General features: G+C 40.5%; 4 protein-coding genes across 6 annotated transcripts; 2 read left to right on the top strand and 2 right to left on the bottom strand.

The window, feature by feature from the left end:
* The first annotated feature begins 9,820 nt into the window (after positions 1-9,820).
* Positions 9,821-11,777, top strand: LOC127775380 (tRNA (guanine-N(7)-)-methyltransferase). Of its 2 annotated transcripts, XM_052301605.1 has the most exons (3): positions 9,821-9,947; positions 10,049-10,404; positions 10,802-11,777. In XM_052301605.1, exons 2-3 carry the CDS (start codon positions 10,084-10,086, stop codon positions 11,258-11,260), a joined length of 780 nt encoding a protein of 259 aa, XP_052157565.1. In that variant the 5' UTR covers positions 9,821-9,947; positions 10,049-10,083; the 3' UTR covers positions 11,261-11,777. The 2 variants fall into 2 exon arrangements, with proteins under 2 accessions (XP_052157565.1, XP_052157564.1); XM_052301604.1 differs by having other exon boundaries at positions 9,827-10,404.
* A 104-nt stretch (positions 11,778-11,881) lies between these two features.
* On the bottom strand, positions 11,882-14,179 carry LOC127775379 (ankyrin repeat domain-containing protein EMB506, chloroplastic). Its single transcript, XM_052301603.1, has 7 exons — positions 13,715-14,179; positions 13,507-13,586; positions 13,259-13,357; positions 12,998-13,096; positions 12,689-12,787; positions 12,500-12,598; positions 11,882-12,232 (listed from the first exon to the last, which is right to left on the bottom strand). The coding sequence occupies exons 1-7, from the start codon at positions 14,112-14,114 to the stop codon at positions 12,128-12,130; spliced, it is 981 nt and encodes a 326-aa protein (XP_052157563.1). The 5' UTR covers positions 14,115-14,179; the 3' UTR covers positions 11,882-12,127.
* Positions 14,180-16,567: 2,388 nt separating this feature from the next.
* Positions 16,568-18,922, top strand: LOC127777828 (uncharacterized). Its single transcript, XM_052304449.1, has 3 exons — positions 16,568-16,900; positions 17,015-17,182; positions 18,324-18,922. The coding sequence occupies exons 1-3, from the start codon at positions 16,666-16,668 to the stop codon at positions 18,548-18,550; spliced, it is 630 nt and encodes a 209-aa protein (XP_052160409.1). The 5' UTR covers positions 16,568-16,665; the 3' UTR covers positions 18,551-18,922.
* Positions 18,923-19,095: 173 nt separating this feature from the next.
* Positions 19,096-24,574, bottom strand: LOC127777826 (DNA polymerase lambda). 2 transcript variants are annotated; one of them, XM_052304447.1, is made up of 14 exons: positions 24,382-24,574; positions 24,142-24,294; positions 23,527-23,868; positions 22,991-23,084; positions 22,759-22,889; positions 22,359-22,421; positions 22,090-22,269; positions 21,933-21,986; positions 21,426-21,514; positions 20,989-21,079; positions 20,180-20,260; positions 19,757-19,827; positions 19,578-19,662; positions 19,096-19,502 (listed from the first exon to the last, which is right to left on the bottom strand). In XM_052304447.1, exons 1-14 carry the CDS (start codon positions 24,496-24,498, stop codon positions 19,404-19,406), a joined length of 1,650 nt encoding a protein of 549 aa, XP_052160407.1. In that variant the 5' UTR covers positions 24,499-24,574; the 3' UTR covers positions 19,096-19,403. The 2 variants fall into 2 exon arrangements, with proteins under 2 accessions (XP_052160407.1, XP_052160408.1); XM_052304448.1 differs by having other exon boundaries at positions 19,098-19,502; positions 19,757-19,824; positions 24,382-24,573.
* Positions 24,575-24,695: the final 121 nt, after the last annotated feature.

The raw sequence follows: 24,695 nt of genomic DNA on the forward strand, positions 1-24,695 counted from the left end.
TAATATACTTTATTAATAATATAGTATGTTGGACACTCTTACAAATTTATTCATGAAAGTGAAGTGAGTGTATTTAGCTAGAATCCTATTCACCTAGGTTTAAATCCTAGAAATGACACGGGTGTATGACTAATTGTTCTTTCAATAGTAGGTAATGTATCATTCGACAGCGTGCCATCCGTGGTGAGTTCATCAATTTTAAGATATGCTGAAACAATTTTTTGAATGTGCTTATAGGATAGAGTGTGCGTGTGTAAGTTCTTAGGGGTGAGTTGCCTCGTGATGGCTTAGTCAATTTAAGATATGCCAGCCTAGTTTTTATGAGGTGCTTATAGAGGTATGGTATGTGTGAGTGTGTTTTTAAGGGTGAGTGTGTGTTTGCTGTGAGCGTTTACGTTTGTGCCATGTTTCTTTTAAAAAAATATTCATGAAACAGGAGTAGTCAAAGTAAAACAATATAATGTCATGAAACAAAGTGGGCATCTATATAATATTATTTTACTTTTAGCGACTAATCCCTCTACCCTAGAATATAAGAGATTTAAATGGATAGTACACACATTTTAGTAGTATAAATCTAGACAACCTTTATGTTTAAATTTATAGTACTAGTATATGTCTCATTCCTTCAAAGGCCTTGTTTAGTTCCAAACCTTTTCTTCAAACTTCCAACTTTTCCATCACATCAAAACTTTCCTACACACATAAACTTCTAACTTTTTCATTACATCGTTTCAATTTCAACCAAACTTTCAATTTTGGCGTGAACTAATCACACCCAAAATATCTATTCTAGGATGAAGGTAGTATTATACTGAACTATTAAAGGCAAGATGCAGATATGGGCCATGCATGTTTGGCTAGCCAGATGGATCATAGATCTGGTGCATATATATCACGCACATATAAGTCACATTCATAGGAGATATGATGGGCCATGTCCTGGCCTGATTGCATATACATCACTGCCTGCTGCACGGCATGAGCGGATAGGCCAGGGATCCAGCTTTTTACTCCTACATGTTTTGGTCTTTTATGAGTAGGTGCGGTAGTACTACTGTACTGGCTGGCCGAGTGGCTGCCCATCCGGCCCATATATATGCAGGTTTGACCCCTCCAGTCAAATACTGCAACGGCTTCATGCCTGTATATGTCAATACAAAAATACATTGCCTTCGCTCTTATTTTACTTAAAAGTTTTGATTTCAGTCATGAAGGCACGAATTTAGGTGGTCGTTCGGTCAAACCAAAATAATATATTTCGGTTCGCTAGAAATATAATAAAGTTCAAAATGCATTGCATGATAATGAAAACCCATCGGTTTTGGTCATTTTGGTTTGGTCTTCAGGAGATCCAAAATAACAGAAACCACTACTAAATTTTAGTGTAAATTGGATTCGTGCCATTGTAAATATGTCTATTTAGACAAATGTCATTATAATTTGTCTATTCATAGTTGTGTCACTGGATTTTACAAATTTGGAACCATGCTAGCTGTCATGTTTTTCATTCATTTCCTTCCTTCTCCATTTTCTTCCTTCTCTCTTCCCATTGCAACTTCATGGCAGCGCAAGGTTTCGTGCAGAGCAGAGGGGTTTGTAATGGTGTCAAAACCCTAAGCAATATGGACCTTGAGTGGGACACGAAGTTTTAGCTCCTCTCTCACAAAAAACACATTAGTGTTGCTTGGATAATAGTTTAAACGATAATTTTATGGTTTAGGCTCATCTTATTGTTATTTAAATGTGTGATATTGACAGTTTAGGATCGTCTTTAACTGTCTAGACGGACAAGTCTAGCGTCTTAATTAGACCATTAGACTACGGTCTAGGCTAGCTCTCGTCTCAATTCATGCTCACCTCGGACAAGCTAGTCTAGCTAGGTATAGTGATCGATGATTAAAAGTGATTTTTTCTTAACCAAGTTGGTAAATATAATGTCGTAGAGATATCGATCTTAGCTGAAAGTCGTCGTATGGTACAGGATATATAGGACCATTATTCTTCTGGTCCGCTACATATATGTACAGTATTTATACTATAACATATTAATGCTTGTATAGTGGCATGACGCCGGCTATAGCTAGCTGGTCGTTGCATTATGTGCGGCGTGTCAGTGGATCTGCAAGCATGTGCAACCGTGAAAAATCACCGGAGGAGCCACCGGTAGTACGCTTAATCATGTGATTAATTTTTTTAAAAATGTATTTTTACCCGGCCTTTATATCCAACTAGATTATGCAGCCATTTAAATCAGTGGCGGACACAACATAAAAATTTAGCTATGGCGGATCATCACACCAGAACGAATATTTTAAAAATGAAGTAGCATTTTATTATACACAAACTATAATATATATAATATATGTTCGCATTTATTAGAATATGTGCTATTAACGATGATTATAATCCTAAATTTGTGATGCAATTTTTACAACTGACACTTTAAATTCGTCGAATAACAAACAATGATTATAATCTTAAATTTGTTATGCAGTTTTTGATGCCCTTAAATTCGCCGTATAACTTTTACGACTAAACTACATTTCCACGAGTGTTCCCCTGTTTTTTAGGTGTGTTTATTCATAACAAGTAGACATTCACTATTATTTAGCATTTGATTTTTACCGATTGTTAGCTAGACTATTCATTCATTTGTGCAGACACAAGCCAGTCCCACTATAGGTCTTTACCTCCAGTTAATTAGACGAATAAGCTTGTACCAATTAAAATACAGCCAACTAATCACATAATGCTAATAATTAGCATATGTAATCAAGGCTGAGATGGCCATATGCTTAAATACCCTATCTATTTTGGGCATGGCATAGGTATGGCCGGTGCCATCCCTTGCCACAAGAGAAGATCCGCCACTGATTTAAATAGGAAACTTAGCCCCTCAAATAACCTAATCTAAAATTCGCTTCTATAAAGATTTAAACTCAGGACTTTTAAAGTGCTGCTCAGTTCATTACAAATACTAGACTGCATGTTCTTTCGCAATCATGTGATTACATGTATACACACATGTGTGCCATACCCATATACATATATACAAATACGCCACTGTCACGATCGTTCATTTATGTCATGTTAAAGAAAATATTCTGAGGAATTATTGACCTGGTCATATTAAAGGAGGTATTATAAGGATTTTAGATGAACGCCTTGGTTCATCTCAGTCGAAAATTTTCTATGATATTGTTTAGGTATTTTTGTTAAAGAATAAAGAAACAAAGGTTTTGACACACGGATTTACTAACAAACTGTCTGCACTAATTTATTCTTACAAGTGGTTCCTTTAGAGACCGTTAACAGAAATATATTTTACTTCCTCCGTTTCATAGTTTAAGTCATTCTATCATTTTCCACATTCATATTGATGTTAATGAATCTATATAGATATATATGTCTAGATTCATTAACATCAATATAAATGTGGAAAATGCTACAATGACTTACATTGTGAAACAGAGGAAGTACATATGATCTACAAACCTAAGGCGAGGCTAACTATTTAGCTAAACACATTTCGGCTGTATGTGCAAAGAAAAACCTAGCTAGGACATACAAAAATCGATTTTATAGCAGTGATCGATGCATGGCTGCCACTACTACAACAACAATCTTTCCGTGCGTTGGAAACTCATTTTCACGTGCGGTAGTTTCGCTCGTCTGGAACCCAACGTCTACGAAAATCATGATTTTTCCGTGCTCGCACGCCGCACGGTAAAATAAAAAATCAAAAAAAGAGAAAAAACCAAAACCCTAACCATAATCCAGCCATCGCCCCGCGATCGCCGGCGACAGATCCAGACGCTGGGAGACCGGTGCCGCCACTGCCATCGTCGTCGCCTGCCGCCGCCGAGCTCGCCGCCGAGCGCACGCCGCTCTCGGTCGCCGAGCCCGCCGCTCCCGCCCGCCAGATCCGGGTGGCTTGGGAGGAGGGGGAGAGGGAGATGGAGATGGGAGGAGGGAGGAGATGGGAAAGGGAGGAATGGGCGCGCGGCCGGATTAAATGGTGGGCGCCTATTTTTGTGTGCGGGCCAATTAACACGTCCGCACACGGAAATAAGGCTATTTTCGCGTGCGGATGTGTTAAGTGGCCCGCACACGAAAATTGATTTTCCTGTGCGGGCGATGGCCTAGCGCCGGTCCCCCCATTTTCCTGTGCAGTTCCACATATGGTCCGCCTGGAAACAAAAGGGTTCGGCGTCCAGAAAAATCTTTCATGTAGTAGTGTGCATTGCATGATGATAAAAGCAATGCCATTGTACAACCATGACAACAAACCCGTGGCCGGTGCCAGTGCCATTGTACAACCATGACAACAAACCCGCGACCGGTGCCGGTAAGTCTTCATTTGTAGTGAATCTGCGAGAGGCGCAGCTAGCGCTACCTAAAGATGAGGATGATGTGTCGTTCATTAGGCTGTGTTGGGAACATTTCACACCGACACATAAATAGAGTAATGAATTAGTACATGATTAATTAAGTATTAGTAAATAAAAAATTTTAAAATAGATTATTATAAATTTTTACAGTAATTTTTCTATAGAAAATTTTTGCAAAATATGTTTAACAGCTCGGGAAGCTAAAAACGATGGAGTGCAGAAGTTGAGAACCTAGCAAAAGAGGATGCAAATCCACTGCTGTACTGCACCTGCAGTACGTGTCACTGACATGCATGTGGGTCCCACCTATACCGAGCCCACATGTCATTGGCACTTACTACACATGCATTACAGCAGAGGATCCCAACTCAGCAAAAGAACGTTGTTTGGCTGGTGGTTAAACTTACCACATCATATCTATACTAATATAAAAAGGAGGAGTTGTCCCCCTCCAATCCTACAGGCCAAATCACCCGGATCAATCCCTACCGTTCATCCGCATCCGCATCGCCTAATCCCTAATCCACACCGTTCACCGGCGATTTCACCCTCCCCACAGCGACCATGATTTCACCCTATCCATCCATCATGATTTTAGCTCGCGCGAAGACTCCACCTCCGCGCTCCTCGCTCCTCCTTGCTTGTCCCCATTGCTGCCGCATTCCTCCACTACTCCTGTCGAAGCCTAGGTCGTCCCCAGCCGTGTTGCCGCCGCCGCACTCCATCGCTGCCCCGCCGGAACCGAGGTCTCCCCCGGCTGTCGCCGCTGTTGCCGCACTCCACAGCTACCCCCACCGAAGACCGAGCCGTGGTCGCCCCCAGCCGTAGCCACTGCCACCCGCCACCGCACTCCACCGCTGCCCCCGACATAGCCGAGGTCGTCCCCAGCCGCCACCGCCCTCCATCGCTGTCCCTGCCGGAGCCGAGGTCGTCCCTAGCCGCCACTACCGCCGCGAGCGTATGAGATTGAGGGAGGCGGCGCCGGTGATTGGGCACGGGCGGCATGCGTTACGAAAGGCGGTGGCGGTAGTGGTGGGCCGAGGCCTGACTACCAGAGGCCAAGGCGGCGGCGCCACAAGAGCGCAATGCAACTGTGTTGTGCAGGCAGCAAGCCAGCACGTGGGTGGGCGCCGAGGAGCAATCAGCTGCCTTCCTAGTAAGCAGCAAACAGGACCGCATCAGTCGGCCAGCATTTGCTAGCTGGGCTTGGGATCCTGTTTTCTCTTCTCATATACTTATTTGTGATTTGCAAATTGTAATACCTGATTTGTGGATTTGGGAATTGGGAAGATGGATTGAAAAGGAAGGGAAAGCATCAACATTTCAAGAGGTAGATTTGGGGAATTTTGATGAGTCTGTTTATATTAGCACCAAATTGAAGAGCTATTTTAACATATTCAAGTACTCCGTTGTACTGCGCCCCGGTCGCTACCGAGACAACATCAATGACATTGTCCTACCCACAACCGCCATGCCACAACCGCTGGATTGAGCAGTCAAGCACCCTTGTATTTGCGTAAACCCTACAATAGTCTACATCGATCCTTCTTCTAACTGTGTTGAGGTAATTTTTTAAAAAATCATCCTAAAATTAGTGGGCTGCACCAATTACCAATATTTTTATGTATAATAGTTTTGAACATGGTGTTTGCTATTTGAAATATGATGTTGCTCTCATGACCAATGAAGATTTACATTAACTACTTCAGGTTAGATTTGTAAATTATGTAGTTTTTCCTTAATGCATTATCATTGGCTGTGTTTGGTGCTAAATACTGCAGTTTCTTTTAATTTTGTAGGAAAATCTGTAAGAAATTGGAACAACAGAGCAAACCTGAACATTTTCTTGGTACGTACCTATACCTGGTATTCACATTGATGCTATTTTATTAAGTGAATAGCCAATATGTTGATCTTTCATCTGAACCTGAATTACTAGATTAGTGTACAATGAATTCGTTGGGTTGATACATGAGCAATACACATAAATTTTATAGCATACGCTCTTTTATAAATTGAACATACCACGTTGTCTGCTACAGGTCATGTGATTACTGGTATATCATGATCACTTTTTTTAATTAGGATTTACGGTAGTTGGAAAGTAAATTATGAACAATTGGTGCCTACACATGCTTTGGCTTCTATTCAGACGAGGTAATTAGTCTTGATTTAGACTAAATATAAAGGGTACCAATTATAATTTTCTAGAAGTGAAAATGAGCTAAAGGGCCAGGAAAACAACATGGAAAGGATGCTAGGAGGCAGTTGCAATAGTACTCGCATCATCCCTTTACCAACAAAATGAGGCTAATTAATTTGTATTTTATCAACACCCTGAGTGCAAAGACAAGCAGTGGAAACCACTTTTCAAAGGTGTGGAGACTGATGAACTGGAATTGCTGACAAGAAGACTGAAGGAATGCTGTGCTGGACTGCGAAATATCAGAACTGGGGTGGGTTAGTTAGAGTTTTTTTGTTGTCTGTTACTTTGTGGAGGTGTTTTGGAAAGCTTTTTGAATCGATGCGCCTGCTGTATCTTCACTTATGGGTCTTGTGTTGTCCCTGCTGTCTAAAAATTGGTTGTTTCTCTAGGCCGGAGGGGCCTCTTTTGGTCGATGTATGCACATTGATGTAAGCTGGAATCCCCAGCAAGACAAATTTGCTTTCTATATAAGCAGAGTCGTTCTTTGACCTTTTCTCTAAAAAAACATCCTGCGTGCAAATATCTTGCTTACAGAATTAGGAATACAATGTGATGTACTATCGGATGCTTTAATGATCTAAAATATGTATGGACAGATTCCCATAGTTCACAAATTAGTTTTGGAGGAGATGATCTATATGATTGGTGGAATGACACAAAAATATCTATTATTTTGTTTCAATGAGAATGAGAATGCTCGACGTGGTGCAAACTGCAAAGTGGATTTTCTAGGTTTTCTTTTATCGAAATAGGTTCAGGATTAGTGAAGTAACTATAGTTTATAGGCAATATTGTTAGGAAAAACCACTAAAATTTTGGCATACTTGCCTCATGATTGGTTAAACAGAAACTGCAGATTGAAGCAGAAATAAATTTCTTGAAAAATCTTGGTTGTTCTGTAAGTGGGATCCTAGAGTTGTGACCTGACATCAAAGTTTTCATTGTTAATTCACCCATTGAACATTTATACGGTGAATTTTTGCACGTCCATCGATCCTGACAAATCTACTGTTATGTTCTTTTTCTTCTGACTGTGCAGAAGATCAGTTCCATTGCCAAATGGAAACAAATATGTTAGCATTAGAGTTGAGGTGCCTTTACAGGTTTGCTGGTACGATTGCAGATATAACTTGTTATTTGTACAATTGTATATGTGTGATATTTTTCTCAGCTAAAACTTGTGACCTATCTTTATTCATGTATTAGGAATTTGTTTTTGGATGATCGATTCTGCATGGCTAAATCCATTGTGGATTTGTTGAGGTGGTCCTCCAGGTATGGCCCGGGGCACTCAAGTTTTAACAAAATTATGTGCAACACTTAGGGGTGTATCTATATGGTGTTGTTGTGATGAAAGGATAATAATGTGAGTGTGGATTTATAATATATACCTCCTCTTCAAATTAGATTGTAAGAGTGAGTGTGTTTTCTCAATTAATATTCTACATGGATTCATATGTGCACGAATTGGTTGTTTGTTCATTTATGTTTGCATGAAAATAGAAATGATGCTTGTGTCACTTCTGTTTAAATAGATTTATTTCTTAGCTACATGGATTCCAGTGTATAATAGTGGGTATTTTTACACATTGAAGTGTTGCTTTATTTCTCAAGATGAACCGCCAATATTTTTAAGGGCTCATGCTGATAAATTATAAAATTTAGTCGAACCATGTTATGATGGGAAGAACGTGCATTGCACGTGCATGATTACTGGTTTTATTAAAAGGACGAAATTGACTGGCTAAACTTGAATTATCAGCGGTGTTGAAACACGGCCCGACTCCTATGGAAACAACGTTTGGGAACTTTCCACAACGGGTGAACTTTACCGTTGTATGCTCCATTTTTGGTAAGGTCCCTTTTCTGTGCTCAAGTTTTTACTGCAGCCCCGATATTCAACACACTGGGGAGGAGTATATCACGAGCTGACACTGCTGCAGTCTGCAGAGCCAACGAACTACTCCCTACCCTATGTCTCTGAATATAAGCAATTTTGGTTGAATGTGGCATATCCTGATAATGAATTTAGACAGGAGCTGTATTAGAATATGTCACATCCAACCGCTCCTGTCCAGATTCGTTGCATTAGGATATATCACATCCAACCAAAATCCTTTATATTTAAGGATGGAGAGAGTAGCTAGCTAGTTAGCCATGCATTAATCTTCACTGCTAAAGCCTGTAAAGAAATATATGTGGCCAGAGATATGCTCCTGTGAATAATACTCCCTCCATTGTTTCTAAATATTTAACGCTATTGATTTTCTAAAATATATTTGACTATTCGTCTTATTAAAAAAATTAGTAATTATTAATTCTTTTCCTATCATTTGATTCATTGTTAAATGTACGTATATGTATACATATAGATAAGACGAATGGTTAAATATGTGCTAAAAAGTTAATGGTGCCAAATATTTAGAAACAGAGGGAGTAATAGCCGAAGATATTCTTCTGAAGAAATGATAATACTATGACGAGCATCATTATTTGATTTGAAGCGGTAGATTTATACGCAGACAAGTAGACAACTTGCATGCTGCTACATCTATATAGCTTCGCTTGCAGCCGCAATTTTTCACCAATTCCACTTTTTTGTGCTCTTGCAAAACTCATTCTGATTATCACTTTTAACATCAACCAAGATATAATAAAAAAATCATGCGACATTACAGACGTATTTATGATGACTAACGTAGTGATATACTATCTCCGTTTTAAAATATCAGGTGTTCTGGTTTTGTCATAAATCAAACATTATCAAGTTTGATCAAGTTTACTAAACAAAAATATTCTAAAAAATTATATTGAATGGTAGAATTAAATAAAATAATTTGATATTGTAATATTATCGCAGTTTTAATAGATTTGGTAAAATTTGCATAGTTTGATAAAGGACAAAACCAAGAAAAACACACAGGGAGTACTTCCTATTTGTACAAAACCAGAAGCAATACTGCCTCGGGACCCAATGTGATCCGGTTTTGTAAAATTCGGGATGCGTTATATCTGCTATTCAGGGATAATAATTTTAAAAACGATAACAAGATAAGGCATAAGGGACCTCAGCTGAACTTTTTCCTTACGCCGAACACCCGGTGTGCTCGGGGCCTTCGCAGCACTTGGCCCATCTCGTCGCTGCTGGGCTGCAGCTTAGGGCCTAAACCAACTCGCGCGGCCCAACCCATTTCCCCCGCCTCGTTCCATTTCCCTCTCCAACATCCAAGCCCTAACCCGCGCGGCTCGAGACTCGCTGCCAAGCCAGCTTCCGCCCACGACGCCGCCGCCGACCGGTCCGGCGAATCCCCCGCTCTCCCGACTCGCGAGGGCTCTCTCTCTCTCCGGTTCGTACTCCCTCCCCACCCCTCTCCCGCTTCCCTCTCCCACAACACCGCTCGCGTCGAGTGACATGCTCACCGGGTGTTCGGCGTAATGCCTCTCCCAGACCAAGAAGCAGCTGCAGGCGGGGACGGCGGCGCGATGGCGAGCGGCGACGGCGCGAACGGCGGTGGCGGTGGCGGGCAGGGGAAGCTCCCGCGGAAGCGGTTCTACCGGGCGCGCGCGCACAGCAACCCGCTCAGCGACTCGCACTTCCCGATCCCGATATCACCCGACGAGGTGGACCTCTCGCAGCACTACCCGCGGTACTTCCCCTCCGGCGAGGGCGAGGCCCGCCAGGGCGACGCGGCGGTGCCACGGATCCGCTTCGCGGACGTTGGGTGTGGGTTCGGCGGGCTGCTCGTCGGCCTCTCTACGCTCTTCCCGGACACCCTCATGATCGGCATGGAGCTCAGGGACAAGGTTTGTTAGAATTTCCCCCTAAACTTTGATTGGGCAGTAGAGATACATTCATGTGTGAATGGATAACAGCACAAGGTGACACTGAAGAATTCAGTGTTACATTACTCATAGAGACCATTTGAGCTTTCCTTTGTAGAATGATTAGATCGCGCATGGCTTTTACTTCATGAATGTTTAGTGTACCAAATATTGGGAATTTGGGATGCCTTCCAATTAGATTCTATAGTAAATATGGATTTCTACTAGACAAAAGTTGCATAGTTTAGTTTGTGATGGTACTATATTATGCAATAGACATGTATTTCTACTTAACAAAAGAACTGGAAGTTTTTTCTTTTCAAAGCTAGTACATATTTACTTTTGATTCATTTTTTTCTTCGTTGTCTATATTTTTCAGGTGACTGAGTATGTCAAAGAGCGGATTTTGGCTTTAAGAGCATCGAATCCGGGAAAGTACGACAACATATCTGTCGTGCGCACCAATTCGATGAAATACATTCCAAACTATTTCAGGAAGGCTCAGCTTTCGAAAATGTTCTTCCTGTTCCCTGATCCTCACTTCAAGGAGAAGAACCACCGGCGGAGGGTGATCAGCATGCAGCTGCTAGATGAGTATGCTTATGTGATGGAAGTGGGAGGAATCATATATACAATCACAGATGTGGAGGAGCTCGGAGAATGGATGCGGTCATGCCTGGAGAAACACCCGCTGTTCGAAGCTATCCCAGAGGAAGAGACAAAAGCAGACCCAGTTGTCAAGCTACTGTCTACCGCCACTGAAGAAGGTCAGAAGGTTGCAAGAAATGGAGGTCAGACTTTCCAGGCCATCTTTAGACGCATCTCCTTGCAAGAGTAGGCAACTCTTGAATTTACTAGCCTGCAGTGCCATTGCACCTATTGTATGGATTTTGTGTCATCTCTACAAATTTATGTTGCATGAATTTTGCTGTTTAAGGTGTACTAGTTACTCATACCATAGTAATGATGTGTGAAATGTTTGTCTACCTTACATGCTCTGTTTGGAAGTTTGCAGTGACATGTTGCCAAACCCCATGAATTACTGTAGAAACATGTGTCTTATCTGTAGCTGTAGAAACATGCGCCCTTACTGTAGCTAGTCGTGTGATAATTGCATGTTCAGAAAATTTGAGGTTTATGTGCAATCCCATTCTGTTTCATTGCCTAGACAGGTGCATCTCAACTCTTTCTAAACGCCAAATGAAATCATCTGAGGTTTAAAACTTGGCTTCGATATGAAAAAAATATATTTATAATTAACGCTCGCTTATGTATGTGGTGATCCTTACTTCTTTTATTAATCCAATTACAAAACGACTGTTATGCAATCTCAGTGAGATCATTTTATGGAGGTGTCCTGTTTGCTTAGCCAGCTTTGTATTCACATAGCCGAACGGTAACACATCAAACGTTTAAAATAACGCCTCTGAGGAACCTCGGTTTGCAAATAAGAAAAAGATCATCTAAATTTGGCTATTTCTTCCATTGTGGCATTAGCTTTTTCGAACCCCTTTACATAAGTTGATCATGAATCAGGATTAGACAACTTCTCTAAAATAAACAGGTTCTAAAAATGGATTGAACAAGCAACTATAGCAAATCGGAGGAATCATCCCATTAAAAACAATAGGAGGAATGACCCAAATCAACAGTTGCTAACATCTAAATCTTTTTTTTTTTCTCTGATTCTTGTGACAGAGCTGAGTCACATTTTTCTATTTGCCGGAACAAGTTTGACAAGCTTTGCCAAATCATAAGACTTGAAATCTCTTCCAAAACACAAGCTTATATCTAAGGCAGTCCTTCCATCCTGTAACCAAATCTGAGATCAGAAAGCAGTATTGGCCTATAGACTGTAATACAAAGCTGATGTCCATGGAAATACGAGCATTTGAGATGACAATGCCATAGAAGTCAATTTCTGTGAAGCGGCTAAAAATGACATGAAAATGTATGCCAATTTGCCAAATAAAATCAAGGCTCTGAGTGCACAAGAGGCAGCTGTTATAGGTCTAATTTTTTGGGATTATGCAATTCCGGAAAAAAAAACCCAGTAAACCATAGGGGCATAACATACCTTGGTTCTTCTCGTCTTATCTGCACCATTGACAAGCAATATCTTTGCTATATCTCTATTTCTACTCTGTATAGCTAAATGCAACGGTGTCCAGCCATCCTGCATGAAACGAGACAAAATAAAAGAAAAATCAATGGCACTGAAAAGGGTTGAACTAATAAGAAAAAAAAAAGCACCATAGCACATTACATTATCAGCAACATTGACATCAACCCTATTCTTGATCAGTAACTTCACAGTTTGCAGGGCACCAACTTGAACTGCATAATGTAATGGTGTGGCTCCATCCTGCAAATCAGACAGATTTAATTCAAGGGCCAACATGACATAAAAAATATCTCAAACTGGAGTGGAAATTGTTATGTACTTATGTTGCTAGAGAGAGAAACCAGATCAATGTGATAGGCGCTAACATCACAAAGTTTACTATATTCCACATACTAATGTTATTATGGAACACATAATTCATAGAAAGAGATTGCAGCCTTGCAAGGTTACCCTATCTCTGACATGAGGATTTGCCCCTCTTCGCAGGAGATGGCTAATGACGGCCTCCTTTTTGCCTATGACCGCCTTGTGAAGTGGGGTGAAACCATCCTGTATCATCAGCACTCCCAAAATTAACACGGTTTTCTTTTTCGTGAATGCGCAAAAGCTTTTCACAGGCATAATCCAAGATGGGGTTTTTCGCAGGCACCAAAATAGAAAATCATGAGCATGAAACATGCTTCCTCAACATGTTATGTAGAAAGAACATACTTTGTCAAGTAAATTGATATCGACACCACTATCGAGCAGCCTGTCCATGAGAGGTATCTGCAGCGCCAACACGTAACTATGAAGTGGATGCCATTTCGGCTGCACAAAACAGTCCAATTTCAGGAATTGGGAACAGTTAAAATATCAACGGTGTGCACATTTCCTTAATCAAGATTCTGTAGCAATGTAACAAATTTATGACACACCAAAATATAATATCTGTCAGACATTTACAGAGTGACACTTACTGATGATATTTTGGTGATATCCGGGGTCTCGTTCTGATCCAGGATAGCCATTTCTTCAGGCGTCAAGAGAAGCTCGATTTCTAGACAGAGAAAAATTCGACAGAATTAAGTGTAGAACATGAAGCATTTCAATTCAGCTGATCAAGAAACTGAAAAATGAAAAAAGAAAATTTGATTTGTCTAGCGCATGCAGCAGATGAACCAATACCTCCTCGAAGCTCCTCTTCTTCTCGCTGCTCTTGCCGCCGCGCGGCGCCGAGCCTGGAGAACAGCGAGGGGGAAGGGAACGAGGAGAAGCTGCTCCTCCGCCCGGTGGCCTTCTGCCGCTCGGCCTCGGCCTCTGCCCCATCCCCATCCTCGCCGTCGCTTCCGGAGCCGCCGTCGTCCGGCTCCTCCCAGAACACGTCGCCGTGGGAAGGGCGCGCGGCGCGCGGCGCCGCCCCGGGGCCAACCGAGAGAAGCGGCGGCGGAGGAGGAGGGGAAGGGTGGTGCGGGGGCGGTGGGAGGCGCGGAGAGCGCGCGCGCCGGGGCATGGCGCGGAGGAGCGGAGCCGACGAGGCCGGGGAGGTGGTGGCCGCCGTCGCCGGCGGCGGCGCCCATGGGAGCATCGCGCGCGTAGCTTAGGTGTTCGTCTGGGTGCCTCTTATCGTGAAAGAGGAGGGGTGAGCTGGAGCTGGAAGCTCCTGAAGTTGAGGTTTTGGGTTCTACCGTTTCACCGTTTGGAAAGGAACAAAATCTGGAAGGAGATGTGATAAAAAAATGAAAAAAACATTTTTTTCAGAAAAAACTACTCCATGGATCATGGTCTCTATACAGCATTAGGCTAGTGATGTTTGTTCAGATTAATGTTATTTTAAACTATACTAATTTTTTTAAGAAAGGTCGTTAAAGATGTGCATCTATTTAGGACCGTTTTGGATTGAAGCCAAAACTGTGCCCTATCAAAATTTTGGTAATTTAAATAGTAAATATGCTAGTTTGGTTTGAAGCCAAACAATTGATAGTGCCCATACTCAATTTGGACATATTCTAGAATATTCTTCACCATACTACTAAAATTTGGCTCCATATTGGTATTAAACCAAAAGTAGTCTAATTAACTTTTTCCTACCAAAAAATTGGTAGTGCCAAAATTTGCCTAGATTTTGGCACTACCAATAAATAGATAGGGTAGAGAACCAAATAGGCCCTTAGTTTTTACTCCTTTCGTCCCATTTTAAATGTAACCATAAGTTTCCCCGCACAACCTTAATCGTCCGTCTTATTTGAATTTTTTTATAATTAGTATTTTTGTTGTTATGATATGATAAAATATAAATAGTACTTTACTCGTGATTTATGTTTTAAAATTTTTTTGAAAAAAAATTCAAATAAAACGGACGGTCAAAGTTGAGCGCGGAAAACCATGGTTGCACATAAAATGGGACGAAGGGAGTTCTAAACTTTAATAAATACATAAGAAATCATGTTAAAACTTGCAATAGTGCTAAGTTGCCAATGCCAAAATTTGATAAGGTTTAATTTGATTACAATCTGAACTGCCTTTTAACTTTTTAGAATCCCCAATATTTTACAATATTTTGAATGTGACTTGAAAAGGGACATATACTCGGTTGTACTGAGCTGTTTTCTTGCACATGAAACTGAGACATGTTATTAGCTACTTTCGTTTCGTATTATAAGTTGATTTATCTTTTGTATAATTAAACTTTTTTAGGTTCAAAAAAAAATTAACAATATCTATAACTTTAAATTTACTTTCAATAAATGTAACATTGAATGTAAATATATTGTGATCATATAAAACTTTTGGGTTGAAAATATTGCTATATTTTTTCTATAAACTTGGTTAAACTTACGAAATGAGAAAATAAATCAAAAGCGACTTATAATATGAAACAGAGGGAGTAGTGATTAATTAAGTTTTAACTATTACAAAATTAAAAAATGGTTTTATTTGAATTATTTAAAAAAAAACTTATATATAAAATAATTCTGTAAAAAAAAGCACCATTCAATTGTTTAGAAAGCATGCTCACGGTGAATGGAGTTGCAAAAGTTAATAAAAAACGAACGAAGCCTTAGTGATGAAAGCAATGAAAAATAATTTTAATATAAATGTTAGTATATACTTTCATTCTCAGGCTTTCATCGGTTGGCCAATTACGAATAATGCGCCAAACAACATATTATCGATTAAAAATAATTTACGGTTAAAACTAATAACGACTTAAACGTTAATGTTTAAAAAATACGATGAAAAATCTTTAAATTAACTCTAAAATTAAGTTTTATTATTCAAATTTTGACAAAAAAAAAGTGCCTCTTAGAATTCTAAAGGTGCAGGGCCGAGTGGTAAGACCAAGGAAAATCCCACTAAATTGGTTATGATATCTATTTTGGAAAACAAAAAGGAGAAAAAATCAATCTTACTCGCTCGAAGTATTTCATTTGGATCACTTAACCAGTAAAATATTTTTCTAATTTACCCCTAAGTACTTCTTGGTTCATTTTGTCTCTAAACTATTGAAAATGATTCACTGTACTCACTAATAGCATTTTTTCTTCTTTTTCTTTCTCTTTATACCTGAAATTTTTTAAACCATAGAGACACCACTATCAAAGTTCAAATAATATTTGCAACTATTTTCATGATCGTTTACTTGAACTTTAAAATCTCAAAGTTCAAAATCAATCTTAGGTATTTCCAACCTATGTAAACACCTATAAAAAAATATTCTAAAAGGATAATAAGACATAAGTTGTAAATTGTTACCCATCTATCATCCAATCAAATTTCAGTGTGAAATACAACTTACATATGGAGAGAAAATACCGTGATGGAGTAAATTGAACCCCTTTTTTATAGTTGTTGTAATAGCAAATCAATTTTATTAGGGTTTAATTAAAATGCACCATTTTTTTTGCAGATGAGCATAATTCTTTAAAAATAAGCACACATAATCTTTGGCAACTACACAAGCACAAATGGCAAAATAAAACTTTTTTTTTACTTACCCTCCAAGCCAGAAGGCCCTTTTAATGTCCAAAATAAATTGGAGAGAGTGAGCGGTCAAGCAAAAGGAAACCAACACCCGCGTGTTGTGCGTAGAACCACCGCCTCGCCGCGCCGCCGCCGCCGGCGGAGAGAGAGAGAGAATGCTCACCCGAACCCTCGCCGGCCGCGTCCGCCCCCTCCTCGCTGCCGCGGGCCTCCGCGGCTACGCGCCCCGCGCGGCCGCCGACCTCGTCGTCGTCGGCGACGAGGAGCCCCCGCCGCGCACCGCGTCCTCCGCCTCCGCCGCCGCCACCGTCTCCATCGCGGCCACTGCGCCCACCGTCCTGCAGCCGCGCGTGCTCATCTACGACGGCGTCTGCCACCTCTGCCACCGCGGTGAGCACATGTACAGGCCCCCAATTGTGGGGGGACTCATTTCTACCTCGAATCGGCGACGAATTGGGGGCAATTAGTTGTGATCGAAATGCGGTTTGGGGCTTTGCATTGCAGGGGTGAAGTGGGTGATCAAGGCGGACAAGCACGCCAAGATCAGGTTCTGCTGCGTGCAGTCCAAGGCCGCGGAGCCGTACCTGAGACTGGTCGGGATGGACAGGGAGGACGTGCTGCGGCGAGTCCTCTTCATCGAGGGGCCTGAGGCCTACTACGAGGGATCCACAGGTTAGCATTGCATCTCTGATGATTCGGAAATCGGGGCAATGTTGTGATCTTTCCAAGAACATGTTGGCTACTTGTTAGAGCAGGTACAATAGCAGGCTATATGCCAGCTATAAATATATTTTAAAGAGATAAATGAAGATAGAGAAGAACAGCGGGCTATAGATCTGTAACCAGCTACAGCACGAACTCCAAAACGTAATGTGTGTATGACAGGTGGGACCAGATATTAATAGTGTAATAAGCAACTATTGTATGAATTGGCTATTATATTGGCTATAGATGATTTAGAGCTAGTAGTGGGCTATACTATTAAACTTGCTCTGTATCAACGGACTAGTAGATTAGCAATGCTGGGGATCTAAGAGTGGTAGAAAAATTTGCAACCATTGGTGGATGGATACCAGTGGGTGATAGTTAGTACCCTGTACTCGCTGGATTTGCATACCTTGTTTGAATTTGTAGCAATTTTGCATGGCATGAGGCAAAATTCGTTGGGAAATGCAGTGGATTTCTTTGTCATTTTCTGCAAGAATGCCATCATGGAGGGCATTGGAGTTTAGAGGCCACTTGATAAATGCTTTGGGTGATTTTCAGTACCATCTAGTGTCTGTGGTTATGGCTTTGATTTTCTGAATGGGATCACCTCTGAACTTCTTTCTGGTGCTTATGAATTGTGTCAAATGCAGGATTCAACATTTGCTAGGTTTGTGATAGATAGGTGTGCCCCCTTATTTACCAGTAATGCATGAGAGCAACATGCTTTACACTCTAGTATTTTTTTTTTTGGATCATGCATTTGTTCAACCAAGTTATTGCAATGATAGCCATTGCTGTGCTCCTGCAAAAAAGTACAAATTTCTAGAGGCCACAGTTCCTTTCATAATGTAGCTCAATCATTCCCTGAGACACCAATTAATCTGGCAGAATACATAGATTATAGTTATGGTTGTACTGTCCATATAGCAGCACTAACTGGAAGATCAAAAGTACTAACTGAAGGATCCTTTTAATGATACTCATTTAGGGAAAAAAAATAAACAGCAATTCTTTATGTACTTTTTGCTGTTTAATCATGTCATATTTGCCCACCCTTATTTCCTGTGGTAATCAGGGTACTAAATCTTCCATGTTTTGGTTGCAGCTGCTTTGAAAGTTGCATCGTACCTGCCTCTTCCCTACTCAGCTTTGAGCTCCCTGCTGATCATCCCCGCCCCACTGCGGGATGCAATCTACGATTACATTGCAAAGAATCGCTACGATTGGTTTGGCAAGGATGATGAGTGCATCGTTACCAAGAACAAGGAGCTTCTTGAGCGCTTCATCGACAGGGAGGAGATGCTTGGAGGTGGTCCCAGCAATAGCTTCTGATGATCACAGTTTTTGCTGCCCTAGTTCCACTTCTTAGTTCCAGTTGTAGGTTTAGGCACAGAGAGATGTAAATAATCTTCACATGATCACATCCATGTAGGGTACTACTTATGGACTAAAGGGTTTTCTTGACTTTTGAGTGTTTATGCCTACAAATTTGACACCACTACTAGTGTCCGGGATGCAGCATTATCATTAGTCTGCATGCGGAACTTGGATAGGCAATGTCAAGAGAAAGGAGAGTTTTAAGATTGTGATTATTATCTCAGTGTAACAGGTTAAGAAATGCCTTTTGACCTGTCAAATTTCACAAGAACATTCAAGATGAACCACATTATGCCTGAATTCTTGTATGTTTTGTGTTCATTGTTGCCCCGATGGGATATGCTTTAACATCACTTCTTTTTTTGCCGTTGTGTTATCATGCATGGTTGCTTGATAGTTTGTGAGGCCTTGCATTGTTGAATTTAGAAATAATCTTGATTTGACTGAAAAATAGACACAACTGCGGTGCAAACTCTGCTTATGATCTTTGCAAACCATTGTGATGTCTGAGAGGTCATAAGAAATGGATTTACAACAGAGTTATATATATACTGTTGTCTGCAGTTAGTACATGCCAGCAAAAGAGAGTTTGACCATTGCGGCAAGTGTCAAAGACAAAAACAACTCTGCTTTTCTGCAGTACGAGAAAACAAAACTATAAAAATCTAGCAAACTACATCTACATTTTTCCTAATTTCTACAGACAGGTTTGGAAACAGCCAGCCTACTGGCAATAGAAAGTAGGGGAAATACAAAAGGTATATAGCTCTAGCAAACTGCATTTTCTACAGAAGGGTTTCGACAAAGGCTAGAGATTACGTTCGTGAGGTTCCAACCAGGGGAATCCAAGTGTATCGAACACATCCTTCTCGGTGTCACAATTAATTATAGCATCTGATCTTCCCCCCTGCAAAAACTCACAATGAATGGAGCAAAGCAAACAACTTGTATGGATTTGGAATGAAAAATCACATGTACATACACGCTTTCCACCACTGCCCGGTGTAGCAAGATACAAACCAGTGTCGTCAAGAATGTAGCCTTTGGAATCTGCTAGTATTCTTAATCTGCATGTTTCAATTACGAAACTTGTAAAAAAAAGCTGTGGTCTTGCATTCCTGATCATGATAACGTGTATGACTAAAGAGCTCAAATGCATACCGTCGATTCAGAACATCATTGCCAGTCCAAGCAAGCAGCCCAAATGCATGTCTGTTCCTTGGGTATACCTTCTAACATCGAATTGTCACCATTTTATCAGCATGAGTTGGTACATGAATGTTATGCAGCATATATTGCATGGCATAGTCGATGGGGAAATCACTATAAATGTTGTTTTATTTACCAAGATGAAGGATTGTAAGTTTATAATCACATTCATGCCAATGCCATAAATAAAAGGACAAAGAACAAAGCAGTGTTTTGTTGATGTGTCACGAACATAAGACCAAGACTATTGAAGACACTGGAGATGCAAACAGCAAAAGGAACATTGAAATTTGTTTAGTTTTAATCAATAAGAAACAAATCCTGTCAAATGAAGATGACATGAACCAAATTACTCCTGCTGGAATAACATTATACCTTGAGGTCGATGCGATGGCGCAGCTCACGCCCAGGATATGTGCAAAGACCAAAATATGTGTCAACTCCACAATCAGTTCCCTGCATTGAGATGAGCAATGCCAGTTCGTTCAAATCTTCTTACACAATTTCTCAAGATGTTAAAAAGGTACTACTTCCATTGATTTTTATAAGATATATTTTGATCTTAAAAAGCCTTCAAGATTAAAAACTGATCATTCATTCTTTCTCATAAAATATATTCTTAATAGCTACAAAACCAATATTGTGTGATAGCACTTTGAAATATGAACATTCAGCCCACTTTTATATGATCTTATCTTTTTTTTTCTCAATTTGTTTAGGAAAAAGTCCACTTTTGGTCCTTTAACTCTTGCTCGGATCTAGCATTCTAGCTTACATCCAGAATTTTAATATTGTTTTGCTTTCATCCATTGACTATCAAAGCAGTGTAAATTACATTCATAGAAGTTCTTGAGTGTTTCTGGATTATGTGGCTGCCTTTTCAATCATGGTATCCACACCACCTCATTTGGGGAAAAAACCAGAACAAAAATTTTCTTTGGTAAATTATTAAAGCATATCAACCCATAAGTAAATAGGATACCTTGTCACCCAAAATCACCATAAAAAATATACTCGGGATGTTATTTGAACAGTTTTTATGGTTGAAACATGTGCTCTATGCGGTATTGATGTTCAGAGTATAAATTAAATCCAAGCAGAAGTGGAGGGACCAAATGTGATCTTTCCCATTTGTTTATAATCACTCTTCTCAAAATCTCTGAAAGTAGTGGCCAAGAACTTACCTCAATGCTGTGTATGCTGAAAATAAGATCCTCCCTCAAAAAATTGATGTCCTTCAAGCGCTGAACAAATTTTGGTAAAAAGCCTACATGACTGGAGAAAAATGTATGGTCCCTTTTACAATGTCCAGATGATTAATCATTGATGTTCTTATATAAAAATGTGTTGTGTGCAGACCGCATAATAGAAACTTGGTCATAATGAATAATTATGCTTATGATGGATGACAAATTGATAAACCAAACCTACAAGTTGCCAGAAAATAACTTTCCATGACTGTAAAATAACTAAATGGCTGTTTGGTGTGGTGCCAAGGTTCAGTGTTGAATTCAATAGAATACACTGAACGCACAGCAGATGGGTAATTTCTCATCATACTTAAATAAAAATCGCGTGGCATACTCAATAACCAACAATTTTTGAAAGTTTTGAAGTATACCTTTCACCATCAGGATGAGTGATAATAATATCCATGTCACCACAAGAAGATTTTCCACGTCTGTATGATCCCCCACATACAATTATCACCTCCAAATAAAAAAGATCATGTATAACAACCCAATAATCACTTAAGGGAAATTATTGTTCTACTAAAATCTTAAATATATGAGCTATTTGTTTTCAAGAATCAAATCGGCCTAGGATCTCGATAGGATGACCCCATTCCTCATTTTTGTAATGGATGTGTACTTTCAGAGGATGACTGGAGGAATGGTGATGAACCAACCCATCTAGTTCTCCAAACAAAATAAGTAGTCAGGTTCAGACTAATAGGGAACTACAAAAAATAGGTGTAAGCAACTAGCTGCTACAGGAAACAATAACCACCGCATATGTTGAGACAAATTGAACATGGAACTGATGCTTCAGTATTAGTTTTTGAATGGCTTGTGTAGTTATATGTAATGGAGACAAATGGTTCCTTCAAATACTATATGGAACTTACCCCAGGCAAGATATCAGTCCCAACTTCTTGCAAAAGCTTCTCCATCTCACTAACCTAGATAACAGGAGAGTATAATACGTGTAATGTTAGATTGTACTTCGAATAGCTAGTAATAATAGGAAAAGAAAACAATTCAATGGGCTTACAGAATACATACCTCATGTCGGGGTATTCTTTGTTTGATATCGTCAAAGAACTTCAGGCCAATCCTCTGAGCACTTGTAAGTGAATCGTCTTTTTGAAGGTCATCCAGTGTACGATGTCCTTTATCATATAACTTGAGAGCAGTTGCAGGACCAACACCCCAAACTTCACCAAATAGGCTGACAGTTCGAACCTTTAAGGTGATATGCAAATCAGTAAATATCAGGGAGTATGGCTGGATAATGCTTAAGAGCTACTCCTGTTCACTGAAAACCAAGTTACCTTCTCATCATTCTCAAAGTGCTCTAGCTTGGAAAGCTTTCCTGTATTTACTATCTCATTAATCTGCATATACAAGGGTAGTTAGACAATCAAACACCTGAGATATTACACGTAGAACGATGAATGTATGAATTCATATTTTCCTTGGAACTTCTGTGGTACTTTTAGAACCTGTTTGCTCAATGAAGGTGTGAATAAATTTTCAGCCCTCAACAGCAAAACAAAATAGAAGACCAACATATTTTTAAGAAAACAGAGTTATGACACAGTTACTACATCACCCATAGACCATAGTGGATAAAAAAATAGAATCATGAACTTGTACAAAGGCCAAAAATATATATGTTGACTTGTAAATCACCAATTAATATGAATTAATGGTAGAAAAGGATTAACATACATGGTCTTTCAATGATTTCCCAATAGCAGGGAGGTCTTTAACTTGATCAGCGCTTTCTATTTTGAATGGCAATTTCTCAATCACTGGAATAGCCTTGTAATAGCTAAATGATCTTCGGTCATCTCCCAGGGCTTCAAGTGAAAGGGAAGGAAATGTTATTTGTAGAGAAAGTATATGAAATGTTAATACAATGAATAAGAAGAATGAGAAGATTTCTGTACAATGTCCTTACCTCTATATATATTGATCAGCTTTCCAAAAATCTCAGTTATGTTCCTGTTCAAGTCTGGAGGAGCATACGTTGAGGATTCTCCAGAAGAGGCTTCCTAGTTATATAAGCAATGAATCAACACTAGGAAATATAAATCCTCAGGGTTCAGGAGTTATATGTTGTATGGTACAGAGCAATATATCACCATTGAGGGTGCAAAATAGATATACAGCTGACCACCAAAGGTCTTAAAGTTGCTACAGCAGTGTTTTCATTTTTGAACAGATAAAGGCAACTGCATACATTTTTATAGCAGAAGAAAAACAATCTCAAGTCTAGTCATGTTGAAGTCAGTGTAGATGTAACTTAGAGCTTAGAGTAAGCTAATTACAAAAAGGAGAAGCTAAAAAGTGTTTCCTCTTTTTTGTTTACATATGTTCAGAATGGAGCTTGTACGAATTTGAGCAAACCAAAGAGGATAAGTGCAGCAAAACAACATAACCCAGACTTTAGAGCCCAGTTAGTTTGTACTATAATTTATAAGACCATGCTTATACCTCAGCTTTGAATGCATTTTGAGAAGCTATGGTTTCCTTAGAATCTCCAGAGGCACTTTGGCTACTTGTACACGTGCTAGGCCCCTTTACAACATCCGAATCTTCATTTGGATGTGCAATTGCATCTCGAGATTCTCGATTACCCCCAGCAGTTTCCTTCCGATTCTCAGGACCGTCTGATGATATTTTGCTCCTCTTTGCAGACTGCAACACACCTGAACCTGCAGCGCCACCTTCCTTCTTCGGCTTAAATTCCTCTTCGTAGTTGATAGCAAACTTGTGCTCCGGTAGCCTCTCCCCAGATTTGAGGCACTCCTCCAGCCACTCGAATGACACCACGCTCTGCAATCAAAAAAAAAAATCAGTTCTTATAGTAGCAAATACAATCACTTGATGTTAGCCGAGATCTCTCTGCAACAAAAATCCAGTCCTTATAGAAAGAAACACAATCACTTGATGTTAGCAGAAATCTTTCCATGTTATGAAATCTCTTTAACTCAATGTAGTACTACTACTAGCAGTAGATTTGGGCTGTGAAAATGCAGATGGTAGCAAGGCACACCAAGCTTGCCGAGAGGAGATTAGGGTTTCTAGTTAGGGAGCCAAGCCGATTACCCCGCGAAAGCGGTGGAGCCAGGCGGCGTCGAGCTCCCGGAGCAGCGCCTTGGCGTCGGCGGCCAGGACGTGGGTGACCGCGCCGCCGCCGCCCTTGGCGGCGAGCTTCTCCTGGACGCGTCCCCCCATCTGCGCCAGCCTCTGCTTCCACACCTGCACCGACGACGAAAGCCAGGAAACCCTAAGCACAGGAGAGAGAGTTGGTGGGGGTTGGGATGGATTGCTCGGTGGAGCCGCGACCTCGAGGCGGCGAGACTGGACGGCGTGGGGGACGACGAAGGCGGAGACGCCGCGGAACATGCCGTCGGGGTCCAACTTCGCCGCCGCCCTCGCCGGCGGCTTCCGCTTCGGAGCCATGGAGAACTCCCGCCTTCTCCCTTCCTCGCTGACTTCAGAGTTCAGAGCCACAGGGGTTTTGGGGAGGTTTTAGAATTTCTTCTTCATCAGGGTTCCTTTAAAACCCTAAAATTTAGAATTTACTGGATTTTCGTAGAATCTACTAGTTCAGTTATTTTAAAAACCTTTTAAAATTTTCCCATTTCAAAGAAGGCCTG

The sequence above is a fragment of the Oryza glaberrima genome, chromosome 6, assembly GCF_000147395.1.
Source record: "Oryza glaberrima chromosome 6, OglaRS2, whole genome shotgun sequence".
Taxonomy (NCBI): domain Eukaryota; kingdom Viridiplantae; phylum Streptophyta; class Magnoliopsida; order Poales; family Poaceae; genus Oryza; species Oryza glaberrima.